Raw genomic sequence first — 18,092 nt, 5'->3', positions numbered from 1 at the left:
CTAAAGCTACCATGAGTATGATGAAGACCCCTGGGATCTTAGACTCTGTGTTAACATAGTAGATATTCAACAGTAATTTGCCACACATGAAACTGCAGTGCAACACTGGAATGCAGATCTGTTTGAGGCCGATCTAACAGCACAGAGACCCACGTCAGCACTGCCGCCACCATGCTGGGCTTTAGGGTTGTCTTTGAGACAGTGCCATCACCTCGACTTTTGCTCTTCTTTTGAAACGTGAGAAATTAAGGGAGCGTTACGTTAACAGGCAATGCCATTGCTATGACGGGGCTATGACATGTCTATGACATGCTACAAAGCAAGACCATGTTAGTGCACTGCACATCCACTTTTTAAATGGCACTCCTGTTAAAGGAGGGATTCCAAAATTCTGGTATATTAGGTTATATTTACACCCCTCCAACACCAAGACAATTTTAATGCATCTTGGTTCATATATAGTTGAAAAACAAAAGTGAAACATTTTGTAAATACATTAAAATATGGAAACCTAAATATGTAATATATTGGTTATATATAGCAATTATAAAATAATAATTTAAAAAAAAATTCCTGTGATAATGATAACCTTAGGTCTGGTTCACTACTGATGAGAAAAAAAGAATTGAAACATAATTTGTCCTGAATTTTGTATAAAAATATAAATAGCTTTAGATGGGTAGCTATAGAGTGCATATGTGTGCTAAAGCCCACTAGTACACTTATAGTACTGACTTCTTTCAAAATAAGAACTCTTTCAAGATTCGGCTGTGATAGTGCTCATCTGTTAACACGTTTTTCTTTCCCAATCATCTCTCTGAATGAACCATCATCTCCTCTCATAAAACCATGTTCACATCCAAAGAAAGAAAAGACCAGCTCAAGTTGGCTCCTACTATCCTGACCTTCATCATTCCCACTCAAATGTTTTATGGTATTGACCCCTGCACTGAAATTACTATTACATAATCCAGTCTTGGTTTCCCAAAACCTGCTACAGCACAAAGTTCAGTCTTGATATCTTCTATTAGAGCTAATGTTTCTTAATTCAAGATGTAATTTTTTAGTAATTCATTTTATTTATAAAAAAAAATAAAACAAACACCAATTCAGCATCTGAATAACTCATTTGCAACAACAGGGTTTGTAGGCAGAGGTAATGAAACGCCACAATTCATCCCTTTAATAACAAACAGGGACTAAGAAGAAATGCAGATTACATTTAATTCGGAGTAAATTTACTACTCTGATAATTTTCCTTGTGTAAAAATGTCAAAACATGTCACACGGGTGTGATCAACTTCCTGTCAGGATATATTACGCACAAAAAATCATGAGATTAAGAATACATTGAACAAAACCTAGATAATGTATTATTTACATTAAAGGCAATAAAGCGTAGACTACGTACTCTCCTTCAGTACAGGACCAGTCGGTCTACCACACACACACAGTGGTTAACCACTTCAACCATAAAAGTTCAAGTTTGTGTAATATCTTATATTTTAGTGAATTTGCTCTCTGTACTACCTCATGCTAACATATCAATCTAAGGCATCCAAAGACTCTCGGAACTCTGCATTAAAATGCAGTTACATTTACTTACACTTTAAATTATTTGGAGAATTACAAAGAGACTGCAATACCTGCCATCCTGCTTCAGACTGAACTAAAACAAGATTCCAACATAATTCATACTGCGGTTATCAGATTAAATAAACTCAGGCCTGGAAGATCAACACAAAAGCAGTATAAAACAATGTTCTAATGTGTCTATAGGACAAGATAAATACAGAAAAAATATATGTACAGCAGTTAAAAAATATAACTCCATTAAGCTACCTTGACCTCATCTCATACACACGCTTTACAAGACTGGGACGGACTGGTCGGCTCCGTGTGATGTCACTCTTTTTTCCTTCTGCTTTTTTTAATCATTTCCATCCTCTGGATAATTTTTGATGTAACATTCAACCATTTCCTCCAGATCCATTTTTATGTGATAGTTGATATTAAGCATAGCCAGGTTCTTGGACCTGTGGCTCAATGGTGTGTCTAGAAGGTAGGCCTTCAAGCGTCTCTGGCCGGTCTCTCCCTGGCCACCAGCCAGCTTCAGCACCGGCAACGAGGCCAGGATCTTCAGAAATGCGTTGACGTTCGGGAAGAACTTGACATCGGAGTGGTGCAGCGTCTCGTGGATGGTGCAGGGAAGGCTGACCTCCTTTCCCCTGTGCTTCCACTTGATCCGCCAACAGTGTAGCTCCGCGGGCAGCGTATCCGGGTGGGGAAGATCGCTCCTGAACACGTCCGCATGAGCCTCCTCTGATGTATTAAACTTCATCTGGCCCATGACCGCTGGAACGAGAGACAGACACTTGAGAGCCTTGAGATGGTTCTCTGTGAAGATGTCCTTAATTTCCTGAATGACGTACTCCATGACCGGAACTGTCAGGTATTCTTTGAAGAAAGACTCGGCCTGAATTTCCAAAGTTTCCACCGCCCTTTGCTTCCTGAGGAAAAGCCGGGGGACTTTGACAGGGATCTCCATAGCCATGGCAAGATGCACTGCTTCCTCAAACCAGAACTCATGGTAAACCTCAATATTGTCTATGACCTCATGCAGAGAATGCAGGACCGCCGTTAGACTATTGGCTGCAAAGAACACATCGAGGGTCTCTCCTTGTAGGTTTTTGCCAAACGCTCTCGTGAAAGAGAGAGCGTTTTTGAGCACAACCAGGGTGACGACAAACTCAAAGTCAGCCAGAGCCTCGGAGATCGCGTAAGCATCACTAGTGATTTGGTCGTTCCACTTCAAGTCTTCATTGTCATGCACACTGTCCATGCAGAGCAGGAGAGGCTCCAGCAGGTCGACGGCCATCTCAAACACGTTATGCAGGTCCGTCCAGATTGCACGAGAGCTCTCTTTGAGGTCACTGGCTCTGTCTTCGTTGCCCTGACAGAGAATGGAGATGGCGTTGTCAAGTTCAGCCTGAAGTTGTGGGGTAGCCTTGAAAAATCCATCAGCTTTTTTAAGAACCGAGATCACCACCTGAACACCGGTCAGAGGAATGCTGTTAGCTAAGTGCACGTTAAGGGCACAGGTAGAGCAAGGGCTATTCACAGCCATTGGATATTTGTCCATCAGCTGGGTAGCTATGGCTTTCATCCTGTTGCCAAGGACACCAAAGCCAGCATGTGCTTGGCCTCTACAGTCCTCCATGCTGAGGCCCCACGCCTTTGTAACGTGATACTCCAGCTTATCTGCCATAGAGAGTTCCTCTCCATCAAAGGAGAGGAACTCTATAAACTCCTCCCTGAGCGTGTTTGTCTGGTCCACAAAACGCAAGAACACTGGGAGATGCTGGCCCTCGGGAAACTCCACCAGCTCTCCGGTAACCAGTGAGAAGAACCGGCTTTCTCGAACCTCTTGGAGCAGCTCCTCACGAACACATCTCTCAGACACCTCCAGCAGCTGCCTCTGCTGGGAGGCTGGGCAATATTCCTCATTAACAGGTGAAGCTTCAAACCTCCCTCTAAGAAACTCGTCGCCAGCATTGATGCGGTTTTCCACGAGAGCCTGAAAGGTGCTCATGATGGAGTTCTTTTCTGGACCATCATTTGAGTGGCTACTGAGTGGAAAGTTCTGCTTTCCTATTAGAATGATCACTTCAAACAAGGATCTTAAAAACTCTCGTAGCTCCTTCTGGTGTGCAGTCAGCTGAGGCATGTCATCATTAGTCTCAGTGTCATCTTGACCATCGCTTTTGTCCTTTTTGGAGAGCAGCTGTTCTATCGAAGACTCTACTGCAAGATGAATTAATGAATACATTAAAAACATTTACAACAAGAACCAGATTCTACTTTCAATTTCTATCGACACTTGAAACCACAAGGAATACTTACATCTTCTCTCTTTGATTTTCCGTACTTCTTCATCTGTCTGTATAAAAAAGGATAAAACAAAATATTAATGAGCACATGAATGACTTCACCAAAATACCATAGGGCTAGGCAGCACAACAAACCAAAAAGATTATAATTGTCCAACTATAAATGCTTTGCTTATATTTTGCTTGAAAATAATAAACAAGATACACAAATTTAAGTGACTAAAATGTATATATTAGTATGGTGTAATTGGTTATCCGAAACAAGAGAGAGACTGTGGAACCATAAGTAAATGTACAAGTCTGCACTGGGCTACTGTATTAAAAACTAGAAGCATGTAAAAAACAATAGCTTCTCACATGTGAGAAGTTCGACTTACCAAAACTTTGATGCGTTTGCGATGTCTGCTGTGTGGATTGCTCAAGTGGCTAGTTAAATCAAAAATCGTGGGAATAGCAGTATCCCGCAATACGGTCCTATATGGGCTCTGAAAGAAAACAGCAAAAGGATAAGGATCAGCACTGCATGAAGAGGAACCTTCGACAAGTTTCTCTGGATGGGTGTAAAGTAGGATAGGTACTTCTGAGATCACAGGCCAGGACACTCACGGTTTTACATATCATTGTGGGTTCGAAATGCTTTGCACATAGTCGATAGTGTTTGTTCAACTGGTCAGGTGTTTTCTCTTCAAGATCTGCACGCCGACAGTTCTCCACCCACAGCCTACATCTGTGCATATAAATAAATCAATCAATGAAATAAATAAACAACCAAATAGCTTAGACTCTACACATATACACGTTTTATAGTATGATTCACTTCAGGTTACTATAAGTGGAAAACTTAAAACTTCTTTTTTGACCATTTGTAGGACAGACACTCAGTCGCGCTCTACGACATTAAAGCCCTTAACTGAAGTGTTCAATATATGCAGACACTGGCCAACATGAACGGCTACCCAAAGACCATAATGACCTTTATGTAGATGCTCAGGTCGAACACAATCCTAGTTCATGACTAAATCACCGTAAATAACTCAGTCCTCTTCAGAACACACGGCTCAAAGGGCCAGCAGGTCCATTTAACGTCTGTAAACAGGCTCAACCAGCTTTAGCACTTACGCTCCGAGCTTTGCGGTTAGTTCGTCGCGAAATAGCCTAAACTGGCTAACTAATGCAGTTATTCTCGATAGCCAGTTAACTGCATATTAACTGTTCAATAATTATCATGATCAACAACACTTACTGATCAATGAAAGCGGACCGTGTTTACTTTTGCAGCTAATTAACGACTTGCTAACTTCTTCCCCCGCTGCTCAAGATAGCTAGCTGCTAGCTGAGGCGGATTGCACTTAAACGTTCGGCACTTTTAGTTTCAGGCTAGTCGACTAATCGACGACAGGAGCTGTAATAATTAAGTGTAACCACTGACTTTTACAATAAAACACAAGTTACCTCTCAGGATCTCTCGGAAACCTAAAGAAAGCCAAATCAGACTGAGTGCTTTTCCTGGTGCAGTTCGGGGCCGCGCAAAAATTTGGCATTGTTTATGAAACCGCTGTCGGTATTTTCTCACACTTTACAAGCCACTCGTTATTTAATGTGTATAAAAGCCGAACAGCCGTGTTTCCCATGGCATCAGCACACCAGCGCTGCTGAGCGGGCTGGCGTTAGCGTTAGCATTAGCGGCTAGCTAACAAAGCGCGGAACTGAGAGAGATGTTGTCCCAGGATGCAATTCATCACAGTCCCACAATGCCTCGAGTCGAAACCACGAGAACTAGTTTACAGATTAAAACAGTGAAATGAAAACACACAAATCGGCTGTTTTTGCAGTGTCAAAGATATTATGTAATGCTTCGTGCGCTGTGTAGAACAGTCTCTGGAGGGATAAACTGCGATCAGGTTTGCCTATGTCATCATGATTATTAGCTAGGTTGGCTAAGTTAACCGATTTTGCACTAAATTTAATAACAATTTGATCCGAGCTACAAAAAGGTTGGACACTTAACGGTAAAGTAATGCGTTTAAGATTCCTATATAAAGTACGTGGGCTCGTCCGGGATTTGAACCCGGGACCTCTCGCACCCGAAGCGAGAATCATACCCCTAGACCAACGAGCCGCGCACTGAACCTTTCCTGTCTACTTATACAATTCAATCCATGAATTTAAGTTTAACGCACACAACAGGAAAATTCATACATTCTCATGACCCATAAATGAAGAAGGAGGCAAAAGAACGTCAAGTAGGTTATTTTTTTATATATATCATACATAAGACTGAATATATAATACAAAGAGCATTTTCATATACACAGCAAAGTCTTGACTAGTTCTTACAATCTGTGGACACATCCTTTTCCCCATGCTGTTCAGTTATATAGTGCATGTTTCATGTATTAAAAAAGCAAAAACAATTTTTAAAAAATGGCAGCAGAACATCTTAATAAAACTGAGAACTTTGAGAAAAGGACAAGAGCTTAATTCATGAACCCTTTTGGGGCAGGGGGTCACTCGGGTCTACATAACCATAACAGTGACTGTGTTACAATGGGTTTAGAATAACGGGCCCTCAATACAGAAGCTTCACTGAAAAGGAGTGTTGAACTAAGACCAAATTCCTTTCCTATTGATACGGTTTATGTTGTGAATCCTGGATCAGCGTTCTTTCTCTTTTTGATGCTATGTGCACTCAGGCTCTGAGGAGCCATGGTCTTCCTTGGACAAAAGGGCCAAAGACAAAAAGAAAGCTTGTGGACACACAAGCAGACTATATACCCTGTGAAAGTAATCTTTCAGTACAAGAGCTTGTTCTTTCCTTATCAAAGTGTCATTCTGATTAAACCTGGTGCTCTTTAAAAAGCAGTTTTGTACCAAAGAACCAACTCAAAGGAAAGGAAAATTTCATCTTCTCATTGAAATAAAAAGGATGACAATATGACTGATATACCAGCAGGAGTAATGTAGTGAGTTCTATACCTTCTTTATTAAAAAAATATAAATATATACATAAATTCTATTTCAACTATTAAAAAGGGGCTGCATTTTATGAAAACTGCACTAAATCAGATGTCACTTAGCAACAGCTGAAACAGGTATACATTTAAAGTCTCTAATTTTATTTTTCTTTTGGAATGTTTTATGTTGAGGTCAGCAAACTGCTGGATTCCCACTCAAATGGTTTAATTTATAAAAACATTTTAAAAGCAATTTTAACATTTAGAGACAATTCTCATTACAATTACTCTTGGGATATGTAAATATAACAAATATGATTCAGTTTATATGAAGGTAGTGAAGTCTTTTAATAACAAAACACCAAAATAAACACAACTTTCTTTATGTCCTGCTGTCTGTTGAACTGTTAGATTCAAAGAGGTAATAAGCAAGGTGTTGGTCTTAGTTGACACCAAACACAAGTGTGAGGGTATGTGGGAAAACACTTAACAATCTCTGATCTTACTGTAAAGTCTAGGTGAGATTGCATATGCAAATACTAGCAATTGCTTATGTGACTATAAAGTGATTAAAAAAACATTGATCCTCTTCGAAACATGCATGTGCCCAGGCAGCCGTGTGCCAGTCATTTCTAGATTCCCTTTGAATAGTATACAGGAAGCAGACATAAAAATTGAATGTGTAACAATTTTAACTCAAAGTAGCTACAGTACACTGCCTGAATATTTCAATTTGAGTAGCTACTTGGGTACTTAGGTAGAAATTAGTATGTTATTCAAACTATTAGAGGCAGCATTACCCATTGATTGGTCAGGTAATTACAAACTTAAAATTCTCTCTCCTCATTGTCATTTGCAGATCACTCAGCTACTCTGGAGCCTGCAGAGCAGCAGATAGGAACTCTCTAAACTATGTTCCTATTTGACATAATGCATTAAAAAAAAAGGTGATGGGGTGAATCACGTGACAAACTCAATATAAAAATGTACCAAGTTCAGCAAAAATTCCAGTTTGCAATAGTATCTGATAGACATTTTGTATGGACAAAATTTATACTTTTAATAAACCTTGTGTTGAAGTGAACTGCTACATTATTGGTTACAGAACTATAAAATCAATCACTTTGGTATAAAAAAAAAAAGAAACAAGAAAAACAATGTAAAATTCACAGCATAATTCAAGAGGAGAAAAAGGCAGTCACAAATTTCAGCACTTCTTTATGTACTAAAAATTGAAGAGGCAAATTTAAGTATGCAATCTTCAGTGAAAACTGTATACTCAAAGGGGAAAAAAATAAAATAAAATAAAACCAAGCATCTTAAATAGGGCCAACTACCTTCATTAATATCCCACTCAGGGAAGAATTATAGGAAGTCTTTTTAGGACACTTGACCCTGTAATAAAGGCCTCTTAATAACCACTATTCTGTTTAGCATTCCGCTAACCAATTAAGGACCATTTAAATGTTAAAAATATAGGAAAACCATCTTTATTTAACCATTATTGTCCATGTTCTCATTCAAAATCTAAGGCCGATATGATTTTTAACAATGCCCCTAATTAATATGGATCTGACACTTTACAGTGCATGTCCTCATCAGTTAGTGAGAAAGCAACCCCTGGAGTCCGAGAGCTCTCGGTCTGAGCAGTACTGCAGCTGAGTCTGTGAAGCCCAGCTGGAGTACGAGGTGTTCCCCCACCCCATGGCGCTCACTGCCGGAGCTCCACTTCCATGTGCCGCCTTTCAAAGAGTTACACAATACAAACAACGTGAAAGGTCACTGCAAGTACTGCTTCCTTGACACGCTACAGTTTTTAAACACACAGCTCTTTTGAGTTTTCACTTAAAGGGTAAATAAATTATCAAGTTTTAAAATAATTTTAAAAAGGTCAAAAATGTTTTACCATTTGAACTTGTATGGATGTTTTTGCATTGCTTTACATAGAGTTCTGTGGCAGCGCTTGGATATGAAATGCTCACTATAAAACAGACAAAAACAAACCGAAAGGAAAGTAAAAAAAAAAAAAAAACTAAGAAGAAACAATGGGGAAAATCAGCACTATGTGCAGCGAGTGAGCTGTAGATGGAGTTCTCAAGCTCACCCTGGTGGTTTTGCAGCATTACTAATGTGTTAACTGAAAAAGGAAATATATTTGAAATAGCTATCTTTAAATAATCTCCAATTGTAGCAATTCAGTGATATCTCCCCTAAAAAGTGAGCAGCTTTTGTTCTCTATGCACCATTTAAAAATAGAAGAAAATGAAACATCAACTATAAAATAAAATAAAAATCAATCATACACAGAAAACATACTGTTTTCAGCTTAGTCACGAACTGGCCATTGAGCTCTGCTGAACACACACTCCAGGCATTGGAGACTCCTCCCTCTCCATACCTGGTCTCAAACCCAAATGTCCCTCCGTTATGAAGCGAGCAGGTCCTGTGTTTGTGGCAGCAGAGTAAGTTGGATGTCCAGCAATGCCGGTCTCTTGGCGAGGATTTGAGAAGGCACCCAAACCCATGCTTATGCCTCCATTTTGGCTGAAGCCCAGGACACTGGCAGGAACCTGGCGAAACTGGTAAGCCTGGTTGCCATGGTTTCCCGTGGAAGAGGAAGATGTGGAGGACGAGGAGGCAGAGGAAGACAGGGACGTCATGGACAGGTGACCATGCACAACCTCCATAGAATCCTGCGTGGAGGCGCTGTTGGTTGGCGAGTTGTAGAGCCGTGGCTTAGAGAGAGCTATGACCTGTCCATGATGGTGGGCGTGGTGGTGATGGTGGTGGTGGTGGTGGTGGTGAGGGCGCAACACTTTAGGATGCTGGGGAGGCACATGAAACGTGGTCTCTTGGACTGGATGTGTCTCTACAGTGACAGGTTCTGGTCCAACACCACCAGTCCAAACTACAGGTGGATGGTAAGGCTGTCTTGTCTGAAAAGGGACAAACACACAAGCGTGCGCACACGCGCACAGACACACAAAGAACCCAACATAGTTAACAAAACTGGATAAAACAAAGCAAAACTGGATATAACCAAAAGTATTCTGGTTACTTAGCTAGCAAATTCAGTTACTTGACAACTGGTTTGGTCTAGGTCAGGGGTGTCAACAGTCCAGTCTGGCCAGAGTCCAGCAAAGTTTATTGATTGCTCTACTCAGAAACACTTAATAAACCTGGCAATTAAACCAAGTCAAATTTCCCTGACTTTCAGAGACTAAAAATACGAATTTTTATGATCTATAATGAAAAACAGGGCACCTTCGTTAAATGGGCTTTGAAAATTATCCATAACAACCACTCCCACAGTAACTTTGTCATAAATGGAAACTAAAATTGAAAGATGCTACCAACTAAAGTCCTTGATGTTCCATGACTTGACTGAAAAATTAAATCAAATCACCTGACTGTTCAGGTCTGGAATAGACTTTTTAAAATTCCATGATATTCCAGAAATTTCATGACCAGTAGGAACCCTGGGTGATTGTGGCAACATTCTTATCGGTATTATCATATAGCAATAAGAATTTATTTGGGACCACTGCATTTAAAAAGTAAGTTCAAAAGTAATCGTGCTTACCTGAGGGCAGAGGTTGTCACAGTCTATAGTTGGCATGGTAGTGCCAAAGTGACCTCCACTGTGTCGATGATGGTGAGTTGGATCAGACCTCGCTCTGCCACTGGTGCTCGTTCCAGATGATCCTCCTGAGATCACAAACATCACCACACTTACATTTAAAAAAACTAATTTTCTGGTTTCTGAGAAACATTTAATCCAAAACTTAGATAACCAAACTAGCTGAAAAAAAACTGAAGTTAGTTGAGAACAAGCTAATTTCAGCTAGGAAACTAAAAATCTATTCGACAAAGTACCTGAGCTTGAGGATGTACTAGAAGTGGTCCCTGAGGACTGCGACTGCTCAAGTGCAGGACTTGTTGAAACACTACTGCTCGTGTTGGTTCCTTCATCTGCCGTCTTCTTGAAGAAGCTGTGCTGGAGGGCGTAGTAGGGCTGGATTCGGGTCTTAGGGTCATAGTCCAGCATTCTGAGTACGAGATCCTTGAACTTCAAGTAGTCAGCTACTGCGTGGCCAGATTCACCAGCCCGTCGACCTCCTGGACCCCCAGCCTCCACTCCCAGGATGGCATGGAGCTTACGAGAAGCTGGAGGCTTGTACTGTTCACAGAGAAAAGTAATTCATTACAAGAACTCGAACCTCACTACAGTCATTATAAACCAGTACACTGCTAATACAAACCCTTTTCCCATCTTTGGTCTTCTTTATACTCCATGTCCCATCTGACAACTTCTCAAAGAACTTTCTGGCTTTTGGTGCCAAGTCCATTATGTGATTCGGTGGGATGCCAAGAACTTCAACGATTTTGTTCATTTGGTCCACCTGTGTAGAAAGCAGAGTTTTAATGTGCTTTTTACCTAATTCTATACATTCCACCCACCCCCCATTCTTCTTCGTACCTCATTGGCTCCACTGAACAGAGGCTCTCCTGTGTGCATCTCCACCAGTATGCATCCCAGTGACCACATGTCTATAGCCAGATCATACGGCATCCCCAGAAGCACTTCAGGAGAGCGATAGAATCGACTTTGTATATACTGATATATCTGAGAATTGACAAGGTGGGAAACAAGGTTCACTTTGCTTCAAATGTTCCACATGAACTACTTGTTAATTATACACAAGTTAATCAAAACGTTTCACACGTCGCGTCCCTGCCGGAAATCTTTACCCTTTGTCCAAGTTGGCAGGAGCTTCCGAAGTCCACTATTTTAATGGCGCTTCTCTTGGGGTTACACAGCAAGATGTTCTCTGGCTTGAGGTCACAGTGTATGATGCTGAGCTCAGGAGTGGCAAGAAAGAGCAGGGCGGTGCACAGCTGCTGGGCGAACTTCCGGGTCAGGTTCAAGGAAACCCCTCTAAAGTTTGTATTTCGTAACAAGTCATACAAGTTGTATGACAGCATTTCAAATACTAAGCAAAGGTGATTCCGGAACATGAAGTGCCTCTTCAGATGAACTAGACAGCCATGAAGGAGAGAGACAAACAGAAAGAAAGGAGAGCTCTTTACTGCACTGCAAGTACAACTGCTTATTTTATTTGTGTAATATAGCTACACCTTCACAAAAGTGAACAGACAATTCATGTCCTCCTACAAGATGTTTGTGAGCTCCTGCATTAATTTTACCAAACACAAAATGCGTTTATGAAGGTGAAATCTAAGTATTAGTGCAGCAAGCTTCAGGTATTCTTGTTAAGACAGTGTTTTTTCCCCCCTTGTGATTGTTTTTAGCTGTTTCCTCCTCGATCTCTCCTGATGCAGATGTCCTTGTTTTAACTTAGCAAATAGTGATACAAATTTTGAAGTCTAACATTGTGCTGTGCAGTAAATAATGTAAGTAAGCAAATTCTAGAAAATTGCAAGGCAGCAAAAGATCAATTTTACATTTAATATGAAACATTCATGGACAGCTTTGATCTGCACCATAACAGTGTACCTTAAAGGATTTTAAATGAATTTGGAAATATTAATTACCTATATAGTATTTCATCTCTGTGTCATGTTTGTTCATGAGTTCAAGAAGCCGCACTTCAATCTGAGCTTGATTGAGAAAAGCCTTTTTGTTCTTGATGATCTTAATTGCTACCCATTCTTGCTCAGCACGGTCGTAAGCTTTTACAACCTACAAACAAGAAAATGCAGAAATTTAAACAGAGATAGATAAACATGCATATTGATGTCCCATTATAACTCCAGACATTTTGAGGTCATTCCTAGTTGAGTGAAATGGAGATTTTGAAACCGTCCATCACACGCCTTCCATTCACTTCATTAAAAAAAAGTGTGTAAAAAGGTTTAACAGATGGCAAAAAATAATTTAATTAAGAAGTACATTTCTAACAGTTATTCTATGTCTGCCATACTTAAAATATGAGAGAAATCCAAATACTACTCAAAGTGTTTCAGTGCCTTTCCTATCAACTGTGAACTGAATGTTTTAAGAAGTCAGTAACGTCTATCCAATTTCTGAGTACTCCTACCTGGCCAAAAGACCCTTTTCCAATTAGAGAATCAATTTCATAACGGTCCATCCACTTCTCCCCATTCTTGACGATATAGTCATAGTTGTCATCATCATAGCCATCATTGAAGACCTTCCTCTCTTTCTTATGGCTGGAGTCTTCACCTTGACCCTGTTGGTGCCGCCGCTTCTTTTTTGCATAATATACCTGTGAACACAGAAAGGCAATTATTAGATTCAAGCAAAGAAAACAAAGTTACAACCTACAATCTGTAGCCACTGTTTGCGTGTGTGAGTGTCACTGCACCTGTTATTAGGATTGTGCAGAAAATATGAATGTACCTTCAAGTTTCAAGTTTGGTTTATTTGTCACATACATAGTCATATACAGTACAACACGCAGTGAAATGGTGGAATGACCTTAAAGTCATTGTATATTTACAGTTCTGTATCACACAGTAATGTAAATTTAAGTACATTGTCATTAAAGCTAAAATTGACAGAGTACATAAGTAAGGGTCTGGCTGAGCGTATGCCTAAGTATGTATTACAGTGTTACAGGTCAGTGTTATTGTCACTGCTATTACGAGATTACTGTTACAGATCAGTGTTACCATCACTTCTGTTTCTAGATTACTGCATTACAGGTCAGTGTTATTGTCACTGCTGTTACTAGATTACTGTATTACAGGTCAGTGTTATTGTCACTGCTGTTACTAGATTACTGTTATAGTTCAGTGTTAGCGTCACTGCTGTAACCACGTCACCTTGTCAAAATGTTAAGGTTTTCTTTTTTTTTTTTTTTTAAGAGGTGCACCTTCTCCTCTTCCAGGTTCAGCAAATATATGCAGCAAAGCCTCCTGCCTTTGCTCCTGATGGTGTGTGCTACGTTTTCCTCTACTTGCACTTGCATTTCAAATTCTAATATGACCATGCTTTGGGAGGTGCTTTTAATAGTTGAATCTCTGGTATTGCAAACTAAAAGTATTTTTGCACTATGTTTTAAAGGTCTCAAGAGTCCATGAGCAGTGGATATTCATGCATCAGTACAATACCTCATTAATGTGTTTGTAGGTTTTGATCAGGTCAATGGAGAGCTTCCTCAAAGGAGCTACAGATGGGTCACGAAAGCACGGGGGCATGTGCCTCTGAAAACACACACACACACACACACACACACACACACACACACACACACACACACACACACACACACACACACACACACACACACACACACACACACACACACACACCTTTAAGCTGAAGCTTTCTGACTTGTACTAAATCAATGATAAGTAAGACCAAAATTGAGCAAAACACAGAAAAAGTAGTGAAAAATGTTTCTGCATTGTACATTAACCCATGATCACCCTGTACCTGGATGGCAGTGAGTGCTTGTGTCTGTTCACTGTATGGCAGTACAGTGACAGACTGGTCTGTATTCTGCTGGTGACAGTCACTGTACTGCTGGTGTGAATGAGGCATTGGAGAAGCCATCTGAAGACCAGCAGCACTGAAAGAAAAAGTGGGTGCAAGCCGGACGGACGAAGGTTTGCATGCTGAGGTCTCTCCCCCTGAAACAAAGTTAGGATATATTAGTGCTTATTAGAACAATGAAACACTACTCCAGACCCTTATTCCTCAGCCTTTAGTTAACAACACTCATAGTACGGAGGTCTCTGAGGTCTGACACAAATTAGGGTGTCTTTCTCTTCATACAGATATTATTGCTGATACGGTTTTAAAACAGTTTCAGAACACAAAAGCATATTATCTAAATAATGTCAAAAGAAAGGTTAGTTATTAGCTCCTTACTAACCATGGGAGTGTATGGAAAAAGATTAAATGTGTTTTAAAATATTTAAGTGGAATCTCTTTTACAGATTTGCTCGGTTTTAAAAGTAAATTCTGATAACTGTTAGAAGAAAGCTCATTTCACATCACCCTTCACCAGGCAACACAATGCACCACAGCCACACAGAATCCCACCACTTTTCAGAATCCCAGCAACAGCACCTAATTAGCATAGCCTATCACCAAGAAGATAACGTATGATTTGGCAAGCCCATCAATGTTCAAGCCAATCACAGAAGGGTATGCAAATAACCCACTTTTGTTGCCAGGGCAGAGCTGTTCCCATTTTCCAATAAGAAAACAAGAAATAAACAAGAAATAAAATTGAACTTTGGCACACTTAAAGGCAGCAACCACCACATCCAAGCCTGACAGCAAAATAACAGCGCAAAGCATGCTCATAGTGTGGGAGCGACAAAAAGATTCCACTGGTCTAAGACAGGGAAAAGAATTTACATAAACCAGAAAATGATTAGAGGATGGAAATACCTATCCTTGCAGCAACACTTGGTTGCAAAAGATGGTTAGGGTCTTAAAGATGTATGAATGAATGTACTGGGTGCAAAATAACCAACCTTTTTACACTATAGATAACCTCAATGTATACACACTTGCACATACCACTGAAGGTTGCACACAAATGTTTATACATTACCTGTAATTGTCTGCACTTCTAGACAATTAGAAATGTACTAAATGTTAGTTCTCTTAATACCCTTAATAAACATTGCCATTTCAGAAGATCATTTGTAAACTGAAGCATAAATGTTCTATTTGGGTTGTGAAATGCCATTTAATTGTCATTGATTTGTAAACTGGCATTAGTTTTCAATTAAGTAGTCAATTGTCCACAAGAGTGATGCACCAAAATGAAAAAATTTCGCAGAAATTGGAGCCAATATTCAGGACACACTGGGCCGAACACCAAAGACTGAAAAAGTGATCTTCTGTTTTAAATAGAGTACATCAGACTCTGTATAATGAAGTTCAGTATACTCCATTAGCCTTCAAAATGTCCTCAACAACAGAGAACAGTTGGTCATCCATGGCAAGGAATTGCATTTTTTTTAAATGACACTTTCTGCTCTGGCACAGTCTGCAAGTTTATTCGTCTTCTCTAATAATAAAAAAAAAGTGTGGGAGTAGCTGGTGCCGGTGTTAAAGTAGACAGCTTTCTGTTGCTTCTGTACTGTTGCCGTTTTCTGCATACTGAGCGGGACGGAACCTTTACAAATGGTGTACAAGACCTGTAGGTGAGAAATCCTTGGGTGTCATACGTACTCTTGAAACTTTGCATGAACAGAGATCACATGGCACAGAAATTGAGAAATTATTCTACACGGTCAATATTCTCTGTTGCTGTTCAAACTTGCCTGCGCTGACTGACACAGAAGAGCAAAGGAAACAACCTGAGTTTTTGTTTTGTTTTGTTTGTTAACTACTTTTGAGTTTAGTTTTTTTTTTTAGTTATTAATTTTCATTTAAAAGGACATTTTTCTATTTTAGCTGAAAAATCAAGGTGCTTCACTAGTCCACAACTCCGGGAATATTATCCAAGCATTTCATGGAACATTAATTTACAGATATAAATGTGCATATAGATGATCCATGTTACTCAAATGCATCTGTAGTGCATATCCTAAGATGGTCAATACTTCACATAGACAGAACAAAAGCAATACACTGAAACATTATGAATTGTGGTCAGGGCAAAGAACACCCTCATTAACCCATGAAAAGTCAAATTAAAGCAGCCAAAGTTATGAAATGAATGTAATATGACAAATTGTCATAATTGCTGTAATTAAATAAACTGCAGGCTAATTATATAAATATATGTAACTACACAAAATAAGTACAGTTCAAATTCCTTATGGTTGAAACACTGATAGCATGTGTCAGTGCAAGATATAGTAATTAACCTGTCAAATGGAGGGGACAATAGGAAATGTAATACTGCTCACTGTTCTTATGTTCATTTTCTAGAAATTGTCCATTAAGTGCAAATTTAAGTCATGAATTTAATAAATGTAACAAGCCAAACTTCGGGTCACTAAGATGCAGAGACAAGAGGTAGGTTTGCTAAAATAGTTTTATTTAAAGTGGGTATGTAGCTTTGTTTGAAGTAGTATTGTAATAAGTTGCATGAAAGGATAGGAGGATGGATTTACCCGTTTGCGGAATTTGGATCATTTTAAAGCTGTATACTGGCTGTATTTATCTAGACAATTATGCTGTTTACTTAGCTATATGAGTAAGTCACTTCACTTTTATGTGACAAAACTATAATTCTAAATTTGAGTTATTATGAATGTATGAAGTTTTATATTGAAAAACACACTTTTTTAAAACTAAAACATTAAAGGATTTTATGAAACTAATATTACCCATAAGTTATCTCCCAACCAATCAGAAATGCAGGAACTTTGCGCCTAAAGATTACACTGTATCTAGCTATATGCGTTACAAACGATCACAGCAAGCATTAGTTTGTGTAAATTCCAAAAACTTTTAAGCCACAACAATAAAATGTAGCCAACTATCAATTTTCTGGGTGATAAACATATGTAAACATATTTACATAATGTAAATGTGGGTAAACAGGGTGACTTAAGTTAGCAGTTATGTTCCTAGGCTTTTTTTAATTGATAAATTGTACTGTCTGTGACAAAAATCTTTTAATGTTTAGTTCTGTTAGATTATGCCCCCCCCCCCATACCTATATAGGCAAGATGAGCATTAAGAGATTGAAAGACATAAATTAAAGTCAGTCTGAAGGTCATTTTTGATGCTTCAAAATGATGCACATTTGCAATCCTGATATTGAATTTCTGAAATTGAACATTATATATAATAGATTAATTATAAATTAAATAAATCATTTCAATTCACAACAAATAAAAGTAATAATACAAGAGCATTAGTCAAGTAGATGTTTGTATTTATTTTGTCATACAAAGTTAATTAAATAATTGTCTAGTCAGTCTTTTATTTAGACTTCTACAGTATGCTTAGCAGTCTTGCATTGGGGTCTGCTAGACCCAGATTTCCCCCTATCTAGCATACAAATACGATTACCATCTAAAACCTGAAACTACGTAACATTTAAATTATTTTTAATAAATTCTCTTACATTATGGCATTTACCTCACAAAACAAAAAGCATTTTAGCAGCTAACCTGGATGCATCGTCGCCTGTATAATTTCATATCATCCTGGGAGAAGAGTCCAGCAGCAAACCACAACCCACTACAAAGAATAAAAACAAAGTATCAGTGAACATGTCAATAAATTAAAAGGCTGTCTTTGAGATCAATGGGGCACTCGAAATTAGAGAGAAATGGAGCT

General features: G+C 39.1%; 2 protein-coding genes and 1 non-coding gene across 3 annotated transcripts in view; all 3 read right to left on the bottom strand.

Moving 5' to 3' along the window:
- Positions 1 to 1,056: 1,056 nt before the first annotated feature.
- Positions 1,057 to 5,611, bottom strand: thap12b (THAP domain containing 12b). Its single transcript, XM_027021227.2, has 5 exons — positions 5,343 to 5,611; positions 4,497 to 4,617; positions 4,268 to 4,375; positions 3,904 to 3,940; positions 1,057 to 3,804 (listed from the first exon to the last, which is right to left on the bottom strand). The coding sequence occupies exons 1-5, from the start codon at positions 5,429 to 5,431 to the stop codon at positions 1,931 to 1,933; spliced, it is 2,229 nt and encodes a 742-aa protein (XP_026877028.2). The 5' UTR covers positions 5,432 to 5,611; the 3' UTR covers positions 1,057 to 1,930.
- A 326-nt stretch (positions 5,612 to 5,937) lies between these two features.
- On the bottom strand, positions 5,938 to 6,009 carry trnap-cgg. The gene has a single exon. It is a non-coding gene; the product is annotated as a tRNA-Pro (tRNA).
- Positions 6,010 to 6,133: 124 nt separating this feature from the next.
- The window catches only part of dyrk1ab (dual-specificity tyrosine-(Y)-phosphorylation regulated kinase 1A, b), a 21,723-nt gene continuing 9,764 nt past the window's right edge, over positions 6,134 to 18,092 (bottom strand). The window contains exons 2-12 of the mRNA XM_035534108.1: positions 17,924 to 17,993; positions 14,268 to 14,464; positions 13,943 to 14,035; positions 12,907 to 13,095; positions 12,401 to 12,548; positions 11,597 to 11,883; positions 11,325 to 11,471; positions 11,107 to 11,247; positions 10,721 to 11,024; positions 10,428 to 10,552; positions 6,134 to 9,780 (exon numbers count right to left, since the gene is read on the bottom strand). Coding sequence (XP_035390001.1) covers positions 9,175 to 9,780; positions 10,428 to 10,552; positions 10,721 to 11,024; positions 11,107 to 11,247; positions 11,325 to 11,471; positions 11,597 to 11,883; positions 12,401 to 12,548; positions 12,907 to 13,095; positions 13,943 to 14,035; positions 14,268 to 14,464; positions 17,924 to 17,933 — 2,247 coding nt within the window. The 5' untranslated portion in view covers positions 17,934 to 17,993 and the 3' untranslated portion in view covers positions 6,134 to 9,174. The remainder of the gene's footprint in view (positions 9,781 to 10,427; positions 10,553 to 10,720; positions 11,025 to 11,106; positions 11,248 to 11,324; positions 11,472 to 11,596; positions 11,884 to 12,400; positions 12,549 to 12,906; positions 13,096 to 13,942; positions 14,036 to 14,267; positions 14,465 to 17,923; positions 17,994 to 18,092) is intronic.

This window comes from Electrophorus electricus, chromosome 15 (assembly GCF_013358815.1).
Source record: "Electrophorus electricus isolate fEleEle1 chromosome 15, fEleEle1.pri, whole genome shotgun sequence".
In the NCBI taxonomy this organism is placed as follows: Eukaryota; Metazoa; Chordata; class Actinopteri; order Gymnotiformes; family Gymnotidae; genus Electrophorus; species Electrophorus electricus.
The sequence above is the reverse complement of the archived record's forward strand: the minus strand, read 5'-3'. Positions and strand labels throughout refer to the sequence as shown.

Bases quoted from the DNA above. Each gene is read 5' to 3' on its own strand.
- thap12b (XM_027021227.2), bottom strand. From the start codon at position 5,431: ATGCCAAATTTTTGCGCGGCCCCGAACTGCACCAGGAAAAGCACTCAG. The intron at 4,618-5,342 runs GTAACTTGTGTT...TTATATGCACAG, and splicing joins TTTCCGAGAGATCCTGAGAG to ATGTAGGCTGTGGGTGGAGA. The intron at 4,376-4,496 runs GTGAGTGTCCTG...GTTTTCTTTCAG, and splicing joins CCACAATGATATGTAAAACC to AGCCCATATAGGACCGTATT.